Source organism: Natator depressus, chromosome 2 (genome assembly GCF_965152275.1).
Source record: "Natator depressus isolate rNatDep1 chromosome 2, rNatDep2.hap1, whole genome shotgun sequence".
Classification (NCBI taxonomy): domain Eukaryota; kingdom Metazoa; phylum Chordata; order Testudines; family Cheloniidae; genus Natator; species Natator depressus.
In genome coordinates, this window is record NC_134235.1 from 177,320,406 (window position 1) to 177,343,333 (window position 22,928).

General features: G+C 41.1%; 1 protein-coding gene across 8 annotated transcripts in view; it reads right to left on the minus strand.

Moving 5' to 3' along the window:
* The window catches only part of BBS9 (Bardet-Biedl syndrome 9), a 432,945-nt gene that overhangs the window by 127,073 nt on the left and 282,944 nt on the right, over positions 1–22,928 (minus strand). For 6 of the 8 annotated variants that reach the window (XM_074945360.1, XM_074945361.1, XM_074945358.1 and 3 more), the window contains one exon: positions 20,074–20,184. In XM_074945360.1, the coding sequence (XP_074801461.1) occupies positions 20,074–20,184 (111 nt within the window). Of the gene's footprint in view, positions 1–2,896; positions 3,019–20,073; positions 20,185–22,928 lie in introns of all 8 variants that reach the window. The other 2 variants (XR_012638234.1, XR_012638233.1) reach the window with 1 other exon arrangement.

Here is a 22,928-nt window from a genome sequence, read left to right on the forward strand (position 1 = left end):
CATTGCTTTTGGTGTCAATATTCTGTGTTTTTAAGTTTGCCCTTATGTTGAAAATTCTATTTTATAGATCAGCCCTGCCATGCTGGAATCCACTAACTTGAATGCTAACATTGCAAGTATTTGTGAACCTGCAAAAACTAATGAAACACTGGATGTGACAGTTTATTTTAAGTCAATAATGGCTTCAGCAAAATTCTAGAAATCAAATGCAATTTAAGATGTTTTGGTTTTTTGTTTGTTTAGTTTATTGTATTACATTGTAGGCATCAGGCAGCTCAGCTACAATGTCCTTTTTACAAAGGGAATCAGAAAACAATGAGCAGTAATTTAATTCCAGACCATTCCAGATTGATTTTCAGTCCACACTCAGATGTCTTACCCCGCCAGAAAAAAACTGAGTCTGTGGACCAAGCAACACATAATTCACATCTTGTTAACCAAAAGCTAAGATTTTGGCTATAACAATCCAGAGATGTTAGAGCCATTATTTTAAGGCACTTGTGCATTGGTTCATACTCATCTTTCATTATGCCACTACCTATCCCTCATTTGGAGTGCATGTCATAGTGCTAAGGAGGATGAGTGGAGCAGCTGGCCCAACTTGAGTTTCTCATGAGGCCTACAATCAATGCTTTTCTGGGAAAAACAAAACAAGGTTACTCTAGGAATCCTGAAGGCTGTTTAGAGATTTCCCACCCCATGCCCTTGTGAGTCCAATAAGATTACACCTCTGTTTAGTTATGCATGTGCTAAGTGCTTTGCTGGATTGGGGCCTGTGTCCACAATTTTGCACTTGCAAGAAATTGCCAGGAAAATGCATAAATTAGTTCTGGCACAAGTGGCTGGTGACTGCAAAAACAAAGGCATGAAAAAAAAATCAGGCTCGTTGTATTTACAGCAATGGTTCAATTCTGTAACAAACTCAGTCCACAATAAACACAACTTATGCTTCTGTTGACTGAGGCTGTGCGTACAACTGTTAGAGCAGAGAAATAGAAATAGCATCTTGGGTTCTAGTCTAAGTGCTCACACTAAGTCATTATGGACTTGATTCTGCAAAGTTTTGACCTGAATGGGAGCACTTACCTGTTTAAATTTGCTTTGCGAATTTGATTACACAGCCTCAAGTAATTACTTTTATTTGCTGTTTTACTAAATACAAGCTATAAATCAAGTTGAAAGATTATTTGACGCAACTGATGACAAGAAACTTTTGACCATGCTTATTTTTAAAAAGTAGTAGGCTAAGCAATATATGGTTCTTGTTGCTGGACATGTTCACCTTCTTATGTAAGGCAGCCTGAGCTGCAATTAACTTGTGCATGAGAAAAGTAAATGTGCTTTCACAGGGTAGCACAGCTCCCTATTATTGCTCATGTGCAGCCTGGGAGTTAGCATAAGGCTAGCCAGAACATTAATGCAGACACTAATCCTTTACTTTGGTCTGCTATTTAAAATTTCCTTTTTTTTCTCTCTCTCTCTATGGTAGAGTTTCCCAAACTTTTGAAAGTTGAGCCCTATGTGAGGAAACTGAAGCGAGTCATGCATGCACCCAGTGCAACCTCACCATATGTTGTTAACGGCTTACACATCTGAATTTATATATCTTTTGCACACTCCGAGCCAGTCTTTCAGGTATCCTCCAATCCCCCTACTTTCAGAAATGCTGGTTTAGATCTTCATAATATATTTCCTCTCTCTCTCCTTACATGCTTTGATGAGCAGCGAAATAGTTAACAACATTGACATCTAAAGTACCATCACTGGCATCTCAGTTAGCACCAGTGAAATGAATGGAGCTGTTCATATTTCAGAGCTATAGTTTCCGGCTTTCTGCAAACTCAGGCAGACCTCTCTGGATCAACTGCACTCAGGTCATACTGCAATAGGTTTTTTTCCACTATCCTAACACTTAGAGATTTACTTCTTGTTTTTTTCATTTAAAAAAAGGAAAAAAAAGGAAAAAAAAGAGGAGACTCCATAGCACATCTGAGAGGTCTGTTCATGCACACAGCATCCAGGCTGTCATTTGGTTCTGTCCCACATCTTTGAAACTACTGCTTTAAGATTGACCAAAGCAGGATGATTTTGTAGTCATAAAGCATGATTCTGCAAAAGGGATTCCAAAGTACTTTACAGACATCTCAGATCCATGTAAAAATTATATATCACATTGCACACAAAATAGAACCATCTTTGGGGAGAAGTGTAATAACTGCTTAAGAGCACCAATGAGACGTATAACCTTGATCTAGAACAGCAAGCGAATACCTTAGCCAACTGTAACTATAAGGATGCATTTTACATATACAGACACAATTATGTAATCACTGAAATAGGGTCAGAATCCTCCCTGCCTTCCAAGATACCAAAAAATTTTTAACAACCACAGAGAGTCAGGACCTTAGCATTTAAATCTCCTTGGAAAGAAGGCAACACCAGCACTATACTATCACCTCACATCTTGTGGGTATGCTGGGGCATTATTTCAAGCCTGACTCAGTATCAATTCCTGAAAGCACCTCAAGTTTTAAGTTATCTCCCACCCAAGTAGTAGCCCTACTCTGTTTATGAGGTCTGACAGGATCACTGCCTCAGGTGATAGGGCTTCAGTATTACTAACTGTGTCAGAAACAATTGCTGCTGTAGAGAAGAACATATGAAACAGCTTTTCAGTGTCCCCCTCAGACTTTGATGATTAGCAGGAAAGCATCCACTGACTGTATAGCAATGGGAATCCTGTTGCCTAGACATGAAAGCCTTGGGCAGTAGTACTGCAGTGCTACAGTACATTTTCATATTGCAATCTTGTATTCCCAATAGTTAAAGGAAATAATTTTTGAAAACCTAAATTGCACTTTGGAAATGTTTCTGCATCATTCACAGTAATACTCACTGAAGATCTCATGCTCTGGAAGCATCATTCCCAATATCACTGCTGTCAATTCTTTGATGATGTCATCACAAAGCTGTAGCGACAATGCTCAGTTTGGCTTTTTTAATGGCACTGATGATTCCCTACAAAATGAAGTGGAAAACCTATTGACAATTTCAATAATTCACTCCAACAATGAGCATGTGGGAACATGCTCCCTCATTCTCAGTCAGGCAGGCTAATAATTCTTTGAGAGACAGTCAATATTTCCATTCAAATATCTTATTTTTCAGAGGTAGCATGCTCAGCCCTTGCAGAGTGGAATAGATTTTAGTAGCTTCAGGTGCCTTTGTGCAATCTCAAAAATGGCTTTTAAAAAATAAATATTTAAGATATTAGCTCATAATGTGGGAATCTGGGAAAAAACATGACTTCTGAAAGAAGCTATTTTGGAAAATAAGCTACAGCACCTGCACAATATCCTTTTTCCAGCAAACATTTCCTAAGGATTTAGTTATTCTCTCTTTGTGTACATGTACAGTGGCCAATGTTGACAAGACACAGAGGCGGCCTTGGCATTTTGTGGTATCCTGTAAAGCAGTTTTCCAGACCTATTCTAAACTTAACCAATGCCTGTCCACCATAATCACACATTTACACAAAGGAACCAGCGTCAGGATTCTAGGAAGGTTGGTGAAACTCAGATATTAAAGCCAGAAAGGACGGTTGTCATAATCTAGCTTGACCTCCTGCATAACACAGGCCTCAGAATTTCACCCAGTTATTACTGCATCAAGCCCAAAACTTCTGGTTAAGCCAAATGAATGTTACGATTTCCTAAAACTTAAAGTTAAGATTTTCAAAGATTCAATGGGGCCTAAGTTGGATGCCTCACTCCAGTTTGTATCTGAATATCAACTCCTAAATTAATCATTTTACATAAACAGATATGGTATAATGCTTGTAGGCAGCCACTTCCTTCTTCTGCCCATCAAGTTTATGTTAGGGTCCATGCACAATTGCCATTGTTCAAAAATCTTTTACAAAGGGTCAGTTCAGGAAACAAACTGCGCCCCTGGCAATCACTAAACCCTCTTTGGCTGCAAAGTTCGGTGGGCATTCTGGTGACTTCTAGGTGAATCGTTGGTGTTTTTTCCTCTAATAATGTATCTACAGAGCCCAGAAGCTAGCATTTTTATTAGTGTATATTTAAATTGTCATATTCACCCAGAGCATCGGATGGGTACTCTTCTACTGTAATTTAGTAAGTTTCAATAAATATTAGCAAAAAAGTGTTCATAGCCAATCCATCCCTTTCCACAAACATACAGATATATGGGATGTCTGCCAAGGAACTGCAATAAACTAAACTCAAAATCATTTACTAACCTAAAAGTCTTTTCTTCCTTTTTTTTTTTTTTTAACCTTCTTCTATTTCTTTGTCCTCTTTTCTCTCTATCCATGCCTGGCCTCTTCTATCCCTAACCCATAACATTTTCTTTCTTTTTAATTTCCTATTCTTTCTTTGAAAAGCATCTCCTTTCCTCTCATCCTCTCTGTCATGTACAATGGATCTTCTATTGTCCACCCTGTTGCTCTCTCATATAGGGCCTGATCCAAATCCTACTGACATCAATGGAAGTTTTTTCCAGAGACATCAGTGAGCTTTGGATTGGCCGTTCATGTTCTCAGTTTCTTTGTGCCCCACATTCTCATTTTTCTGTCTCCAGTGCTTTGCAAACAATTTTCAGAATGCCCCTATTAATCCTCAGATAACAAAGGTTACTTATGTCAATATTATTTTTTCTATTGAATGTAGAGATTCAGTCATTCCACAACATTTGGATTAGATTCCAAACATCCCAAAGTTCTAAGACTGGGTCTTAACTCAGGCCCATCTCTGCTAACAACATCGATGGGGAAAGGTGGAGATTCTGTATCTACAACCTGTCATCTGCTTCATTTTCTCAAGGCAGACAATTTATGAGGTTTTGCCTGAATCACCGCATAAAAGTGAAATATGGAACGGTTACTAGCCTGTTCTGTAACTACTGTTCCTCAAGATGTGTTACACATGTCAATTCCACTTCAGGTGTGTGCACATCCAGTGCACTGTTGTCGGAGATTTTTCCCTGAGAGATACTGCTGGGGTGGTGCATGTGTCCTCTGCTGCCTCATGCTGCTGTGCGATAGTATGAAAGGCATAGCCACTCAACCCCCTTCAGTCATGTGTCCCAGAAGTCTGGGGAAATTCCTTACTGTTGAACTTTCAGGTCTAAAGAAATAGCCAGAATTGTCTAGAACCTGGCCTGACAGAGGAAGGTCTTAGCTTCCATAGAGTCCAAGAGCGCTCCTATGAACTCTACCCTTTGTACACATGATAGAATTGATTTTTCCTTGTTGATGAGCAATCCTAGCATTCTGAAGGTGGACTGAATAATGGCCACACTGGTCAGCACCTTGGAATGGCCTCTCACCAACCAGCTGTCCCAGTAGGGAAAAACGTGAACTTTTGATCTCCTCAGGAACGCTGGCACCACTGCCATGCCCTTTGTGAACACACATGGTGCTGAGGACAGACCAAACGGCAGCACTGTAAATTTGTAGTGAAATTGTTTGATGAGAAATCTGAGGAATTTCCTGTGGCTTTAATATATTGTCATGTGGAAATATATGTCCTATATGTTATGGGCAGCATACCAGTCACCAGGATCCAGGGAAGGGATATTTGAAGCCAGATGACCAATCAAAACTTTATTTTCTCTAGGTGTCTGTTGAGCTGTCAAAGGCTTAGTATAGGCTGAGGCATCCTTTCGCTGTTGGGATCTGAACATAGTGAAAATAAAACCCCTTCCCTCTGCAAAGTAGAGGCACCTCTTCTACAGCTTCCAACTGGAGGAGAGAATAAACCTCCCAAAAGAGAACTTCCTTGAAAGAGTGATCCCTGAAAAGGGACTGGGAAGGGGGATGGCAATGGGGGAGCAGAAATAAACTGAAGGGTTTATCCCAATTCCACAGTGCTTAGAGTCCACTGGTCTGTGGTGATTGAGGGTCCAAGCACTGAGGAAGTGAGACCGCCTGTAAGAGACACCAGAGTAGGAGAATCTGACAAACTGGACACGGGTAAGCTGTCCATTACAAACACGTCAAAATGGCTGCTTGGAGTTACCAGGCTGTTTGGGTAAACTGGCAGCCACTGAAGAAGAAGGGGGTGGTCTCCTCCTTTAATTTTTACTCTTCTTTCTAGCTTGGTCCTGGTGACGGGGCATAAATGAAGTATACCAATGAGACTGCTGGGGGACATAACTGTTTCTTCTTTGGGGCAAGGATATAAATGCCCAAAGATCTGAGTGTATACCTACAGTCTTTCAGGAGATGCAACTTGTCATTGGTCTGTTCTGAGACCAGTGACCACCCCTCAAAAAGAAGATCTTGGATAGTTTATTGGACCTCATGAGAAAGACCCAATGACTGGAGCCAGGAACATCTGTGCATCGTAATGGCCAATGCCATGTCTCTAGCCACAGAGTCTGCAGCATCCCAGCATCCTGAAGCAAGATCCTGGCTTTCCCTCATCAACCGTAGGGGAAGAACTCCAGTCTTGCCTCCTCTGGCAATTTGTCCATACATTGCAAAACATTAGCCCAGAGGTTAAAATCATAGCAGTCCCAGCAATGTTTGCTGTTTTCTTGAGCTGTAGCCCAGCTGTTAAATAAAGTTTCCTGCCAAAGAGATCGAGCTACTTTACATCCTTTGATTTTGGGGTAGATGATTGCTGCCCCTGGAGCTCTCATTAACAATTGAGACTACCACTCAGACAAGGGTGGGTGTAAAAATGTTCAAACCCCTAGGAGTGAACATATTGTCTTTGTTCAGTTCTTTTTGCTGTGGATGGGATGAAAGATGGAGTTTGCCACAGTATTTTAGTAGGCTCCAGAATAGCCTTGTTAATGTCGAGTGCTACTTGAGAAGGCCCCACAGAAGCCAAGATATCAACCAGTTCTGTCAGATCTCGCTTGAACACCCTTCACCTGAATATCTAAAGTGGAGGCCATCCTCTTCCAAAGGTCCTGATGGGCCCTATATATGTCCAGCAGAGGTTAGGAACCTTCTGACACCACTGCCTCATGGGACAATGAGGAAGAGGAAGCCAAGGCTGGCTCAGGTGGAGCCTCCTCCAATTCTTCCATGGGGAAGTTCACCAGAGCAGATGGCTCCTGACTGGTACCGAGCCCAGTACTAGAAGTGGCATCCTGCTGCTCTTGATGGGGCTGATGTCAACCTCTACTCGATGAAGTAGACCAGGGAAGGAGTGGAGATGGCCTGGAGGCAGGTGGCAAAAGGATTTAGTCTCATGGTACTGCATCAATGGGAAATGTGCAAGTGGGCTTTTAAAAAGGTTAAGTCTTTCTTCATGGAGCTGTCATTTACCTGAGTCACCCCAGGTCTCAACATTTAGTGCTTGATTTGTTCTAATCCTAATTTGAGACACCTGGTTAACTCAAACAAAATCCATCCTGTTCAAACCCACCCCTCAAAATACTTCTAGATTGAACTAATGCAATCAGAGCTAAATTCATCCTTCTGCTGACTTCAATGGAGTTACACCAGGGATAAATTCAGCCCTCAATAATTTTCAAGAATCAAGTCAAGGAGGCTACAGGTCCTCAGTACCTTTGAAATCAGGCCTTTTTTTAAAGGAACTGAAACATGAATTTGATAGCTTAACTTTAGAAAACCTACGTTTAAAAACTGTGGCTATCATCTTTTAAAATGGGGTCAAATGCCATACAACCTAAGAATACACATTCACTAAACTGACTGTTTTGAAAAGTTCCAGCTCATTATAGACATGGCACACTATCCTGGACAGCAAGCACATTTTTCCAAAGAGCTCTCCAGGTTAAGCAAATCTTTCCTTCTACTCCGTCTGACATATAATGCAGCATTGTGATGTGACTGATTCCTGTACTTCTAAATATGCTTTCTAATCTGAACAAATTAACCACTGACCTTACATACATTGAAAATTATCCTATGTGTATCAGTGGTAAAAATCTCAAATATGCTCAACACCTATTGTAGCAGCTATGATGGCAATTATAATGGCAATCGTAGGGCGCTCCAGTTGAGCTGCTTGCTGTAAAGCTTTTATGGATCCTTCTCTCTGCCATTTGAAATGTCATCAGCTCAGAATTTAGCCCATATAAATAACATAAATCTAAATATATAGCTAATACTGAAATCTTTATAGATCAGTCTTCTTTATAAAAAAGGAGATCTTTAAAAGATTAAAATAATCTTGAGAGCAGATTTTTAAGTATTCTCAGAGTCTGCCTCTTTCGGTGTTTTTAGGTAACATACACCAGTAAGGAGGTGCAATATGTAAATCAATAGAGGATCTCGACAGTTGGCAAGCAGACGTGTATTTGTCCTCAAGATTCCTGCTCTCCAGCTGTTTTTCACAAAAGCTAATACTTCAGGATAATCCTTTTCAGAGCTCAAATACATGAGATCCTGGGTACAAAATTTCATCCTGTACTGTCACTTTTTAATGAACCATCCTGGGGACTGCAGCATCATACTGCGCTAGACATTCTCAGAAGCCCTGATTCAGGAAAGCATTTAAGCATGTACCTAAATTTATGTGTGTCAGTATTTCCACTGAAGACAACAGGACTACAAACATGCTTACAGTTGGGCATGTGAATAACTATCTTGTTGAATTCAGACCAAGTACTGTAATTTCATTTGTCTTGTCTAGGCACAGCAAGGAAAAGTGAAGGTCCAAGGCAATCTTTGTTTAGAAGGGCAAATTTGAAAGAGGCTCTTAAATTGCATCCACAGAATCTGCATTAACATTACCCTGCATTTATGTGAATAAAATGTGACAGTGTGTGTAAACAGGCATACAAATTACTGTACTTGCATACTTGCTAAGTGCAATTTAGGACACTACTTTGAAAATAAGGCCCTGAATGTCTTTGATTTATGGGTTTTATGTCTCAACCTTACCATTATTTTGTTATAGTTGTCTGTGTGTTTAATCAAAAGTAATAAGCCAGATGCTTCAAATTAAAGAGATTTAAAAATCTATTCCAGTCCATAACAATAAATTCTGAGACTGTTTTAGGTCTTAGAGACACTGATTATGAAATGATATTTATTTTACAAAATATAAACATATCCAATGAGAACTCTGAAATTTAATCTTTACGTCATCTAAATATTTTCATGATGGAAAAATACAGTTATTTAACTAGAAACTGTGGTAGCACAGTAGCAAGTGCAAACTCTGAAGTTCTGGATAGAAGTATTAATTTAGGGCTTGATTTTATGACTCTCACTGGGGTTGAGAGTCATAAAATACTTGCTCTTCTGAGTAGTTCCAGTTAAATATTTTTATACTGTATAAACAAAAAAATGCAGATGATGGGCCACATCTGTCCCATCCTTACCAGGAATAGTACTTACCAATCAGAGTATGGGTAGCACAATCTGGCCCTAAAATCTGAGAGTAATATTTGTATTTTGTTGATTAGATTAAAATACTTAGAGGAGGCTTTGGTGAAATTTTCTGCAATGAGGGGGGAAAACCTTACCACATGTGAACATTTAAACAGCTGCATGAGATGACACTCAACAAATCTACTTCAGAATGTTGAGAAATCCTGAATGGCTGGTGAGGAGGTAAAGATGACCTTCTGGCTCACACTGCTTTTTCAAAGGAAATTTTGCTGACTTCTGTGGCGTTACTCCTGATTTACACTAGTGGGAAAAGATGATCAGGTCCTTTTTGTTCAAAGTGTGCTGTTAAAAGTCTTTCATAAAGCAACATGTTGTGCTGACATAAACAGAAAACAGTAAACTTGTTTGTCAAGCTAGTCTTGATGACTACAATCAATGTGTCTGTTTATTTCTCTCTCAGACTCAGTATCTGTTTATGATGATTTCACTCTTCAAATAGCACCTGCATCAAGAACGCTGGCTATATTCAAATATACTTTTTTACCAGGCATACATTTAGAATCATTCCCCATCATGATCCTTTACAAACCACAGTCAGCAGCTCATCTGATAACTGTCAAAGAAATATTACACAGTAACAGCTGACTGAAAGCTTGAGAATTAAGATTCACAGAACTCTGTCCTATTACCTTCCAGAATATGTGAAAACCTCTCCCTGAAATAAAATTGCTTTTGCACCAATTTCTTCATGAGCCTAGCAAGAAAGTACAGTAAGAAAATGAAAGAGGGCAGAAAGAAAATGAAAGAGGGCAGAAAGTAAACAAGACAAAAACAGAGTTTGGAGGAAAGGCACTAAAAACCAGCAGAGTAAAGGAAAAGGCACTGTTTTCCTATCACTTGTCTATAAAATGTTTCACTGATCATTCTTGCACCCATCCAAAGCAAAAACCACTGGAAAGTGCATCTTCCTCAAAACTACAGTAGTAGCAGTAGAGGAGCTAGTAGAGAGGGTGACCAACCCCGCTGGCAGCCTTAAGGTGCATGTGTGCCTTTCCAAGCCTATCCTATAACTGACAAAAGAAGGTTTACAGCACAGATTTTCACATGGGATTGGAGAACGAGCCTTCCTTGCACTTACCTGGCAGTAATGGCTCCTGTCCCATGGGGCTGAGCCCAGCTGCCCACTCCCAGCATTGCAACATGGTGCACAGGGTGTAAAGGTGCTGTGAACCCATTCACCATTTTGCAATGTCACTCACTCAAATTTGGCTCAGCCCCCCCACCCTCCCTCCATCAAGGTGATTGGACCAAACTTAAATGGCACTGTGACCCTGCAAACCAGATTGCAGTACGCAGAGTTCGGAGTTGGGCCCAGCCCCGCAGGACAGGAGCCGCCACAGCCAGGTATATACGGAGCAGGCTCACTCTCCAGGCCACCACCAATGACCCATCACCCTTTCGCTCCCCCAGTTACAAAACCTATGCCACTAATTATCAGCACCCATTTATGATGCTGTGGGCCTGATTCTAACCTCAGCTGTGGAATTACAACACACTAGTATTGTAAAAAAGCAGTGTGAGATTAGAATTCAGTCCAGTGGTTGATTTATTAGCTAGCCTTCAACAGTCTATTTTTTTTCTTTTTTAGTGAGTATGGATTTACAGCTGCTTCACAGAAGGAGTGAGCGCATCCCAGTAGCAAAATGTGCCTCCCAAAGTGGCTCATTGATGGAGCCAGAACCATTTGTTCCCTCCTCTCACTGACTTGCCAGTAGGGACTATTTTGGCTTCAGCCAGTGATGGGTGGGGCTAATAGGGAGAAGCTAATAGGGTGGGGCTAATACTATCACCTCTTACCCAAGTTGTCTTACACTCCCCATTGAAAGATCCTGTGTTCCACTGCTTATGGCTTTGTCGGACTTTAACCATTTGGAGTGAAATTTTCCATACTGGCTGTCTGTCTCAGTCTGAATTATTATTACTGAAATTTCCCCCAAAATGGTTCAGCCATTTCCAAGAATGAAGCTAAGGAAAAACTATGCTTTCTCCATGTTAAAAAATTCTTGACACTTTTTCTTTGAACTGTTCTACGGCCCCCCATGCTTTGGAGCAAGGGCTTGAAATTTGGGTTGGCCTTGGCATCAGGGTGCTTTTTGCCATCGCTGTGAAAATCCACCCAAATTTGGCTAATTCACAAGTCTTTGAAAAAATCAGTTCTCACATGCTCAGTAGATGTCTGCCAGAGCTAAATAGCTAAAATCTCCCAAGACTACCATTCTCACGGAGCACATTTGATCCTCTCACAGCTTCTGGTGCTGACGGGACTGTGCATGTGCCATCCATACAGAATGACTGAGCATGCTGTACCCCAGAACTATGTGGACTCAGAAGGACTTTTCCTATAAAGGCTGCTTTCCAACAGCTCTGGCCCAGGGTGGGGCTGGGCACTGGAACTGAGAGCAGAGAGCCTCTCTTTCCGGTACTCTCAATGAGCGTTCCCCGCTGGAACCCAGGTAGCGTGGAGAACAAAGCAGTCTGATGTGAATGGAGATGAGACAAATGCTGAACAATGGGAGGGAAAGGAATCGATTAGGACTGGAGTTGGGGAAGAAACTGACTGGGAGTTGTTGGGTTGGGGGAACTGGTTGGACAAGGAGACTGGGAGCCAGGTCTCTTCCTAATTAAAGACTGTATCATAAAACATACACACAAGGGAGGTGAATTAAGGTTGTGCAGATTATCTTAATTTTGACATTTCCTTACTTTTGCAACCTTAATAACATTATTGTAACATTGTTTTGTGTGTAAAAACATTCTGTGATTCTGTGAATGACAACTGGTGTAAGTTCATTCATTATCATACAGAAAGGGCCCTAAAATTTATTCTTCAGTGGATATGGGCATTTATTTTCTCTAGTTCACTCCCAACTTTTGTTTTTGTCATTTCATGTTTGAGAACTGAGCTTTGTTCCAGCTGGAGACATATCTTTCTCCTGATGCAGAAGTCCTCGTACTCAGAGTTAGCCAACTGCACTGCCCTTTTACTGGGCACCTTATGCACGCAATTAGTAGATTTCAACCAGTACACAACACAGCTGCTAAGATTCTATCTGGTAGCACATGGAGCAAGTACATTACGACAAGGTTGGCTCAGTTTCATTGGTTGGTGGTCAGAGTCTGCATTAGATTCAAGATTCCCAATTGACCTACAGAGCACTTTGGAATATCTCACCTTGGATTTGATCACTTCAATCCTTTCATTCCTACCTTCACCTCCTAGTGCCGTCTGTTACTGCAAACATTTGCCTTGGGATTCCCTGAACAGAAATGTTGGGCATCATGGCACCTGTTCACTCCAAAGCTGAACAGACACTTGTTCTCTCCTTTGCTTTCAACTGTTTGGCACCACATCCTCAATTATTAAACTGTTGAAGATTTTCTATAAAGTACCTTGAGATGTCTACGTATGATAAGATTCTATGCAACTTGAAGTTGATATATTAAATGAAACATAGCACAGTAGCTTCTATTCTCTGCAATTGACAACTATCATTTTTGCTGACTCTGTGTATTTATAAGGCAGCGAGTCTGTCATGGAAAGTCATGGATTCCGTGACTTTTCATGACTTCTGTAGCAGCCAGTGCTGGCTCCGGGGCTGCCCGGCTCCTACGGGCATGGCCCTGCTGTTCCTAACTGGAGGGGCCAGTGGGCTCCACCTGCTGCCTGCATCTGCAGGCCCCGCCTCCGCAGCTCCCATTGGCTGCGGTTCCCGGCCAATGGGAGCTGTGCAGCCAGAGCTTGTGGCAGGAGCAGTGCGCAGAGCCCCTTGGCCCCTGTGCCACCTAGGAGCTGCAGGGACACGCGGAGCTGGGTAGGGAGCCCCAGCACAAGTGCCTGCCCCTCCCCCCAGCACCAGCAGGGGTCCCAGGCCACATACTGCTACCCACACCCCCAGAGCAGCAGCATCGGTCCCAGGCCACACCCTGCTTCCTGCCCCCTCCCCAGAGCACCCACCGCAGCCTTGGGCTTCTCCCTACCCCAGAGCACCCAACGTTTAGACAGGGATATATAATAGAAAAGGGTTTTCCCTTCTCTCACTATCTCTTACTGGCTGATCAGAGTTATAAAAACTCAATGTAAAATCACAAAGACGACACCTAAGATGCAAACAATGTTCATCTAGAGTTTAACCTAAGCACCTTGGTCTGGCCTCTGTCACTGATGCTCAGGCTAAAATTCAGTCCAAAAAACCATGTACAGAACAACATTGCAATGCTGTGATATCATTCTCAGTGTTACTTTATGATTTAAGCAGCTCCCTTGGCTCTTGCACTTGGAGCAATTAGAATTTCCAGACCGCTCAGTGGCAAATATTTCAGGCTCATTATAGTGCAGCGTGGCCGGTGGGCAGTCCATTCTGACCAAGAATGAATCAAACTCATTTATATAACACAGTTATAAACTGAAGACTAATTTAAAGCTTTCAAAATTTTCACTCAGTTTTGCATGGATCACCTGTCCTTCATAGAAAGTTATCAAGAATCAACTAAAGTCAAGTATATAATGTAAGGCTGAATTTTTGTCAAGGATTAGGACCTGCATCAGGACATGCAAGTCACATTACTGCCATTGTGGATGTTCACATACACTTTGCATCATCTCTCTATTCTGCCTGTCTGCTGTATTCTTATCAGCCTGACATTCAAACATACAAGAAAGCTATTCACTGAAACACACACCAAGCACAATCATAGAATTATAGGACTGGAAGGGACCTCAAGAAGTCATCTAGTCTAGTCCCCTGCACTCATGGTAGGACTTAGTATTACCTAGACCATTCCTGACAGGTGTTTGTCTAACCTGCTCTTAAAAATCTCCAAAGATGGAGATTCCACAACCTCCCTTGGCAATTTATTCCAGTGCTTAACCTCCCTGACAGGAAGTTTTTCCTAATGTCCAATCTAAACCTCCATTGCTGCAATTTAAGCCCATTGCTTCTTGTCCTATCCTCAGAGGTTAAGAACAACAATTTTTCTCCCTCCTCCTTGTAACAACCTTTTATGTACTTGAAAACTGTTATCACGTCTCCTCTCAGTCTTCTCTTTTCCAGACTAAACAAACCCAATTTTTTCAATCTTCCCTCACAGCTCATGTTTTCTAGACCTTTAATCATTTTTGTTGCTCTTCACGGGACTTTCTCCAATTTGTCCACATCTTTCCTGAAATGTGGCGCCCAGAACTGGACACAATACTCCAGTGGAGGCCTAATCAGCACGGAGTAGAGCAGAAGAATTACTTCTCATGTCTTGCTTACAAACACTCCTGCTAATACATCCCAGAATGATGTTTGCTTTTTTTTTTCCCCCAACAGTGTTACACTGGTGACTCATAATTAGCTTGTGGTCGCTATGACTCCCAGATCCCTTTCCGCAGTACTCCTTCCTAGGCAGTCATTTCCCATTTTGTATGTGTGCAACTGATTGTTCCTTCCTAAGTGGAGTATTTGTCTTTATTGAATTTCATCCTATTTACTTCAGACCATTTCTCCAGTTTGTCCAGATCATTTTGAATTTTAATGCTATCCTCCAAAGCACTTGCAACCCCTCCCAGCTTGGCATCATCCGCAAACTTTATAAGTGTACTCTCTATGCTATTATCTAAATCACTGATGAACAGAAACAATACCAGAACTGATCCCTGCGGAACCCCACTCATTATGCCCTTACAGCTTGACTGTGAACCACTGATAACTACTCTCTGGGAACGGTTTTCCAATCAGTTATGCACCCACCTTATAGTAGCTCCATCTAGGTAGCATTTCCCTAGTTTTTTTATGAGAAGGTCATGTGAGTAAGTATCAAAAGCTTTACTAAAGTCAAGATATACCACGTCTACCGCTTCCCCCCATCCACAAGGCTTGCTACCCGTCAAAGAAAGCTATCAGGTTGGTTTGACACGATTTGTTCTTGACAAACCCACGCTGACTGTTACGTATCACCTTATTATCTTCTAGATGTTTGCAACTTCATTGCTTAATTATTTGCTCCATTATCTTTCCAGGTACAGAAGTTAAGCTGACTGGTCTGTAATTCACCGGGTCGTCCTTATTTCCCTTTTTATAGACTGGCACTATATTTGCCTTTTTCCAGTCTTCTGGAATCTCTCCCATCTTCCATGACTTTTCAAAGATAATCGCTAATGGCTCAGATATCACCTCAGTCAGCTCCTTGAGTATTCTAGGATGCATTTAATGAAGCCCTGGTGGCTTGAAGACATTTAACTTAACAAGTTAAAAATTACTTAAACCTTTCCCTATTTTAGCCTCTGATCCTATCTGATTTTCACTGGCATTCACTGCGTTAGATGTCCAATCACCATCAACCTTCTTGGTAAAAACTGAAACAAAGAAGTCATTAAGCACTTCTGCCATTTCCCCATTTTCTGTTATTGTTTTTCTCCCCTCACTGAGTAATGGGCCTACCGTGTCCTTGGTCTTCTTCTTGCTTCTAATGTATTTGTAGAATGATTTCTTGTTACCCTTTGTGTCTCTAGCTAGTTTGATCTTGTTTTGTGTTTTGGCCTTTCTAATTTTGTCCCTACATACTTGTGTTATTTGTTTATATTCATCCTTTGTAATTTAACCTAGTTTCCACTTTTTGTAGGACTCTTTTTTGATTTTTAGATCACTGAAGATCTCCTCATTAAGCCAGGGTGGTCTCTTGCCATACTTCCTATCTTTCCTATGCAGTGGGATAGTTTGCTCTTGTGCCCGTAATAATGTCTCTTTGAAAAACTGCCAACTGTCTTCAATTGTTTTCCCCTTAGACTTACTTCCCATGGGTTCTTACCTACCAATTCCCTGAGTTTGCTAAAGTCTGCCTTCTTGAAATCCATTGTCTTTATTTTGCTGTTCTCCCTTCTACCATTCCTTAGACTCATGAACTCTATCATTTCATGATCATTTTCACCCAATCTGCCTTCCACTTTCAAATTCTCAGCCAGTTCCCCCCTATTTGTCAAAATCAAATCTAGAACAGCCTCTCTGATAATAGCTTTCTCCACCTTCTGAAATAAAAAACTGTCTCCAATACATTCCAAGAACTTGTTGGATAATCCGTGCCCTGCTGTGTTAATTTCCCAACAGATGTCTGAGTAGTTGAAGTCCCCCATCACCACCAAGTCCTGTGCTTTGGATGATTTTGTTAGTTGTTTAAAAAAAAAGCTTCATCCACCTATACTTTCTGGTTAGGTGGTCTATAGTAGACCCCTACCATAACATCATCCTTGGTTTTACCCCTTTTATCCTTACCCAGAGACTTTCAACAAGTCTGTTTCTTATTTCCATCTCAACCTCGGTCCAAGTGTATACATTTTTAATATATAAGGCAACACCTCCTCCCTTTTCCCCTTGCCTGTCCTTCCTGAGCAAGCTGTTCTCTTCTATACCAATATTCCAGTCATGCATATTATCCCACCAATGCTCTGTGATGCCAACTATGTCATAGTTGTTTTTATTTACTGGCATTTTGAGTTCGTCCTGCTTATCCTTTTACATTTCAACACCATGTCCTTGATCACAAGGATGGACCAACAACAGAGAGAAGGGAGAGCCTGGCACATGTCCTAAGTTTGTTGTAGTCTCCTAACAGCGAAGGTGGAATTTTACTGGGGTTGCAGACTTTGTTCTGGAGAGCTGATATATTTCTCCAAGATCAGAAGGACAGTTAAAAACATAACACAGGTTAAACTGAGTGTCTGTCAACCCTGACAGTATCTTTTTGTCGTATGCCCTGAAGTCAACAGGGAAAATCAGTACATTAAGCCTTCTACGGGTTTTTTTGTTGTTGTCCTTTTCATAGTAGATTGTTATTCTGAAGTTCAGAATTCTGGAGTTCAGTTACATATGGACAAATTTTGCTGTAGTATACTGCATAAGACTTAATTATTTATAGACATGGAGGGCTAAATTAAAAAAAAAATAGCCACCTAAATGTATCTTACTAATTCCAGACCAGTCTGGGTCAGCCTTTGCTTATTTCATCCACGTGGTCCACCTGATCAAATGAATTCTATATTTTCCATGTTCCTCTTCTTTCTTACCTTGGTTTTGTCAAAGCAATTATGTTATGTGTGAGCTGTATTGCTCTCTACAGAGCCATGTAACGTCATCCTGCTCTCGGCATGTTAAATAAAATTAACATTATGTTGTTATTAGCAGACCTACATGCAGGACTCCTCCCATTGTATCTTTCACTTTTATCATCTTATATATTGTTGCATCTTCCCTCCCTGTCTATTATTACAAGTTTTCCAATTAAAACATTTTAAGGTAAAAAATAGCCCTTAAACTCTGCTTACCATGGGATAACTGTTTATGCAAAATACACATTTGTGAACAAAACAGCTGTTGGTCAGACAAACAAATCATGCATTTGTAAGTATACATTTTGTGCACACAAATATTATTTTGCACACATAATTCACCTGTTTCTGTTAACCGCACAAGGATTTTATAGGTATCTATAAAAGGCCACATTGGGCTATCGCAGGCCAGAATGGGTGCACAGACAGGCAGCCAATCAGAGAGGGCCTGCGGGGAGCCAATCAGGGCTGAGCAAGAGGCAGCCAATCAGGGCCAGGCTAGGCCCTATATAAAGGCTGCCCAGACAAGAGGCAGTGAGTCTGTCCCAGACCTTCATGGGGAAAGGTCTGTCTATTGAGCAGGAAACAGGCACCTTGGACACAGCAGTGCTGGGCAGGCTTGGGGGAGCATAGAAGGGCTCCAGGTTAATACCTGCCAGACTGCGGGCCCTGATAGAAAGGGCCTAGAGGGTGTGAAGGGCCAGAGGGGAAGTGGCCCAGAGACAGTTAGACAAGGGGAGAGAAGGAGGGCAGGGAAGCTGCCACTAGAGGGTCCCTGGGTTGGAACCCAAAGTAGTGGGCAGGCTTGGGTCCTCCCCTTCCTCCTTGTACAGCAGCTGGCCATGGAAGGGTGGCCGTGACAGACTGCAACCGGCCCACGAACAGAGGGGCTAGACTTGAGGGGTTGTGGTTGGCCACTGCGGCAGGAGCAAACTGGAAAGACTGCTGTTAACCCTCCCCCGGAAGGGGGTGAGCGTGGACTTGAGGGCACTGCCAGAGGGCAGTGTCCTGAGGAGGACGCCGCCGAGCGAGGAGCAATGCGGGTCCAGATGCCACCAGGGCAAGGGACGGATGGGACACCGCCAGCAGAAGCTGCCCTGCAGAGGACAGAGCTAATTCCCAAATGTGCCAGCAGGAGGTGCCGCAGGGATGAGTCCCAACCCTGTCACAGTATCTATCCATGTATCACCATTTAGGCTATGTCTACTCTACGGGTGCTGCAGTGGCACAGCTACAGCACGGCAGTGATGCCGCTGTAGCGTACATGGTTCCCACAGTTGTGGACAGGGTTTTTCACTGTACGCAATCCACCTCCCCAAGCAGCAATAACTACAAAATATTTCTTCCATCAACCTGGCTGCGTCTACACTGGGGGTTAGGTCGGTTTAACTGCAGTGCTCAGGAGGTGTGAATTTTTCACATGCCTGAGCGCCATAGCTATGTCGACCTGTCTCAAGTATAGACGAGGTCTTAGCCTTTCAAATCCTGAGTGCACTTGCCATTCTTCTTCCCCGCCTTCATCATCCATTTAGATTTGTGCCATGACACCATCCTGGTAGTATGAATGTAAATTTATTTAATTCTAACATTCAAAACCACTTTCAATGCAATGCTGTGGAGAAAAGTATGAATGACCAGTACACATTTAAATTAGATACCATACATATGTGTATACTAAAAGAATGCTGACATGTTTGTCCCACTTTAAAAATCATTCTAAGCAGATCTCTCAGTATTACCTTTCTGATGAAGTAAATTTTACCTTGTTTTAAAACTACACACACAAATAAAATAATTCATTAAAAAGAGTTGATTATATTTTAGAGAAACCTGAAAATAAATTCAATAATAAACAAATCACGTTTAGGATCTCCTATGTTTAGAATGACTGATCATAAGAAATACGCCACTTAACAGAAACATAATTTAGTAAATAAAATGGAAAGCATCTTATGGGGCACTTTATTAAACTACAATGCATTTGTTTACCATTCTTACTCTCAAAATAAGTTAAGAAAATGTATCACTGTATGCAATGTATTTTATATCCAATATAATATTGTTTGATATATCCAGTAATATTTTTTCTGAAATTCTAGGAAGTCTTTCCACAAACAGTAAGTAATGACCAAAGTTTAATCAATTGGCACTACGTCCCAACAACAAAAACCTTAAACTGAAATATCCTAACCTGCATTTCTACCTAACCTTCAACTGTCAGAAAGGAGGTCAGGTTTAAAGTCCTCAGCTACCTCATACATATCGTGTTGTAGCACCAGATCTTTTCAATTCAGGGGAAGTTATTCACCTCAGCTAGAAGTCTCTACTCTATTGCCAGCAGTTCTGAAGGGAATGCCCTGGAAAAAAAAATCTGAAGAATTACAGGATCCCATAAAATTATCAGATTTGATTGAACCAGGAAAAAATTAAAAGTATTTCTAGAAAAGTGCTGTTCATTTACTAACCAGAAACTTAACACACATAACTGGAAACACCTCAGTCAATTACTCCTTTTCCTGCAGACACAAAGTATGAGTTAGATTTGTTCTGTATTCGAAATACAAGTAAGTAATTTTCCTTCTCTTACCAGTTTTGGATTTCTGCTTTGTGAGGTGCCTGTGGTTGGTAAACATTGTTGTGGAATCCTGTACACCTGTCCTTTCCTCCAGGTCAGATTCTTGGATGGGAGTACAACCACCTAGTTGAAAATAGAATAGAATACCTTCATGTGGTGCACAGACAACCAGAGCATAAACAAGAACAAGAGATAATAAACAAAGTGGCAAGAGTCCCAAAGAATGTATAAAATTGGAATGGTCTGCAGTTTAACCCTGGGTGAAAAATACTTTGAATAGAAAACGAGCTACGACCATTCTGTTTAATATATTGATTATGCCTTGGTGATTCCTCACTTTACTCATTTGTGCCATGTAAGGAATGTTTTAAACTTATAGCATAAATAAAACTCGCTTTATACAAAGGATAGAAATAGGTCTTAGGATGAATTGTGTCAAGTATCACATCACTGGAAACTGGTATAGTAATAAAATTCTACAGTGAGCAAAGCCTGCAAAGACCATTAGTTTGCAATCAAGGGTGTCTCGGGATGATATTTTTTGGATGTGTGATTATACACACTGATTTTCAATACTTTCTACTGTAGCACCAAGACATATAGCACTGCCCAGCACCATACTGCCATGAGGGATGCTTGAAGTCAGAAGTGATCCCAGGATAGGCTGACATAATTTCTCTTTTGTAGTTTGTAATATTTAACTGTAAGACTTCATGTAGATATTCTACTTGTTTACTTCACTGCATGTTTAAGTAACTACCTGCAACTATCTCTTTAAACACATATAAACGGTTATTAAAAATGTTAAGAAAGGGAAAATCTAGTATAAATATCACCGAGCACAAAGGAACCAGCTGTCTACCAGTGCCACTGCTCACCTGGAGCTAGCTGCAAACAGTTTGAAATGGATTAGGATGATTTAAGTCTGTTTGAAAAAGCTGCTACCAGTGCCTCTGGGAAAGGAGAAAAGGCATGAACCTGCTGGCTCACACTTGTCTCTTCTTTAGGGAGACTTGAAGAAAGCCAGAAAACAAAGGAGAGGGAGACACCACAAGCTGAAGGGAGGAGGGGCAGAGCAATGGAAATAGGACTATGGGAGAAATATACTTCCACGTTTCACTTTTCCTTCCAGGATGTGTGTGGCTAAAACAGAAATGAACACCCATGCATCATCACAAAGCACTGGATGCACACACGATATCACACACAGCAAGCACTATCCTTTTACGTTTCAACACCATGTCCTTGATTACAAAGATGGACCAACAGCAGAGAGAAGGTGAGTATGTGCATAGCTAATGTTGTTTTCAGTAGAAAGCTACATGAGCAGCTTCCATTGCCCATGTAGATCTGGAAGAAAGGAATAACTTATGAAGTTACTGGGTTTTTACCCCAGCTCAGAGATGGTGGTCTTTCTGAAACTTTTATCAGGGCAGAAGAGATGAATATTTTATGCATTTTCTCTTTTAATGCAGCTGTGCAGGCCTCTCATTTTGCTCAGCAGCTTCAAATCAAACACTTGATCAAAAGTCCATGAAAGGCTTTGTGCTTAACTGCAAGCATATGGTCACCAGCTTAAAGTTAAGCTTTTGCTTAAGTCCTTTGAGGGGTCAATAAATGTACAATACACTCTCTGAGTGGAAAATTAGTGCCCTCCCAAGATCACCACTAGCAAGCAAACAAACCTCTTCGCCTGGTGTTGAAAAATCATCCTTTATTGTCTACTGAAAGTGTGCATTTTTTAAAGCATCATATTAACTCCTAACTCAAAACAACAAAGATACTTACTGTATATGATACATTTCCACTGTTGTGAAAAGAAATGTTTTATTCCATGCCCCATGAATGGGATACCTGATTTGTGGCAATATAGCATCTCTCTCATTGCAAAATAAAAGAATAAAGCATTTGCAAAAATTAAATATGCCAGCCCAGTGGCATTGGAGAGCATACTGCCTGGCACAAGAACCAGCTTCTCCAGCAACTTGGAGACCCCTGCTTTTTAACACAGTGAAGATCGGTAATAGCAGTTGGTGTAAATCAAGATGGCTCTGAGTGCAATAAAGCTATGCTGATTTACACCACTGGAAAACCTGACCCAGCATTTTTGGTTTTCAGGAACGGGAGAAGGCATGAACTACTCTACCCCAAATATGCCCTGCCAGCCAATTTGTGATGTGTCATGGACTCAATATGTAGTTTCAGAGGTGGCTGAATCTCCTATCCTTTCAGTTCAGGGAGGAGGTTTGGGTGCTGGTGGTAAACCTAATGTGAAAAGAGAGGTATTAGCACAAGCAGAGATTCCTAAAACCTCCCACCTTTTGTTTTGTGGTGGATAGCAAATCTGATAACAGGAAATACAAACACTGTGATATGTTAATATATTGCAATACATTGCTACCGAATAACACATTGTTAAATACAAATATACATGCATCCAATGAAAATAAAGTATTTGTTAATCTCCAGCACATCTAATCCCACCTGCAAACTCTGACTGTAAAATGTAAACTATATGACTCAAAGAATTAGAAGGTTTCAGAGTAACAGCCGTGTTAGTCTGTACTCGCAAAAAGAAAAGGAGTACTTGTGGCACCTTAGAGACTAACCAATTTATTTGAGCATAAGCTTTCATGAGCTACAGCAGAAACTATTCCTCTAACATTCAAATTAGGATACTTGTAATTTTTGTTCCTCAGATAAAATCTATCCTGTTAAACACTAATTTGTAAACACATGATAAATCATTCAAGATCAATACAAATAACCTGAGAGTGGTATCATGTATTAAACATTAAGATTATGAGTGAAAAATCACATAACCCATTAGTGCATATTGGGTTTCTGGAGACAAAAGAACTTTGAAA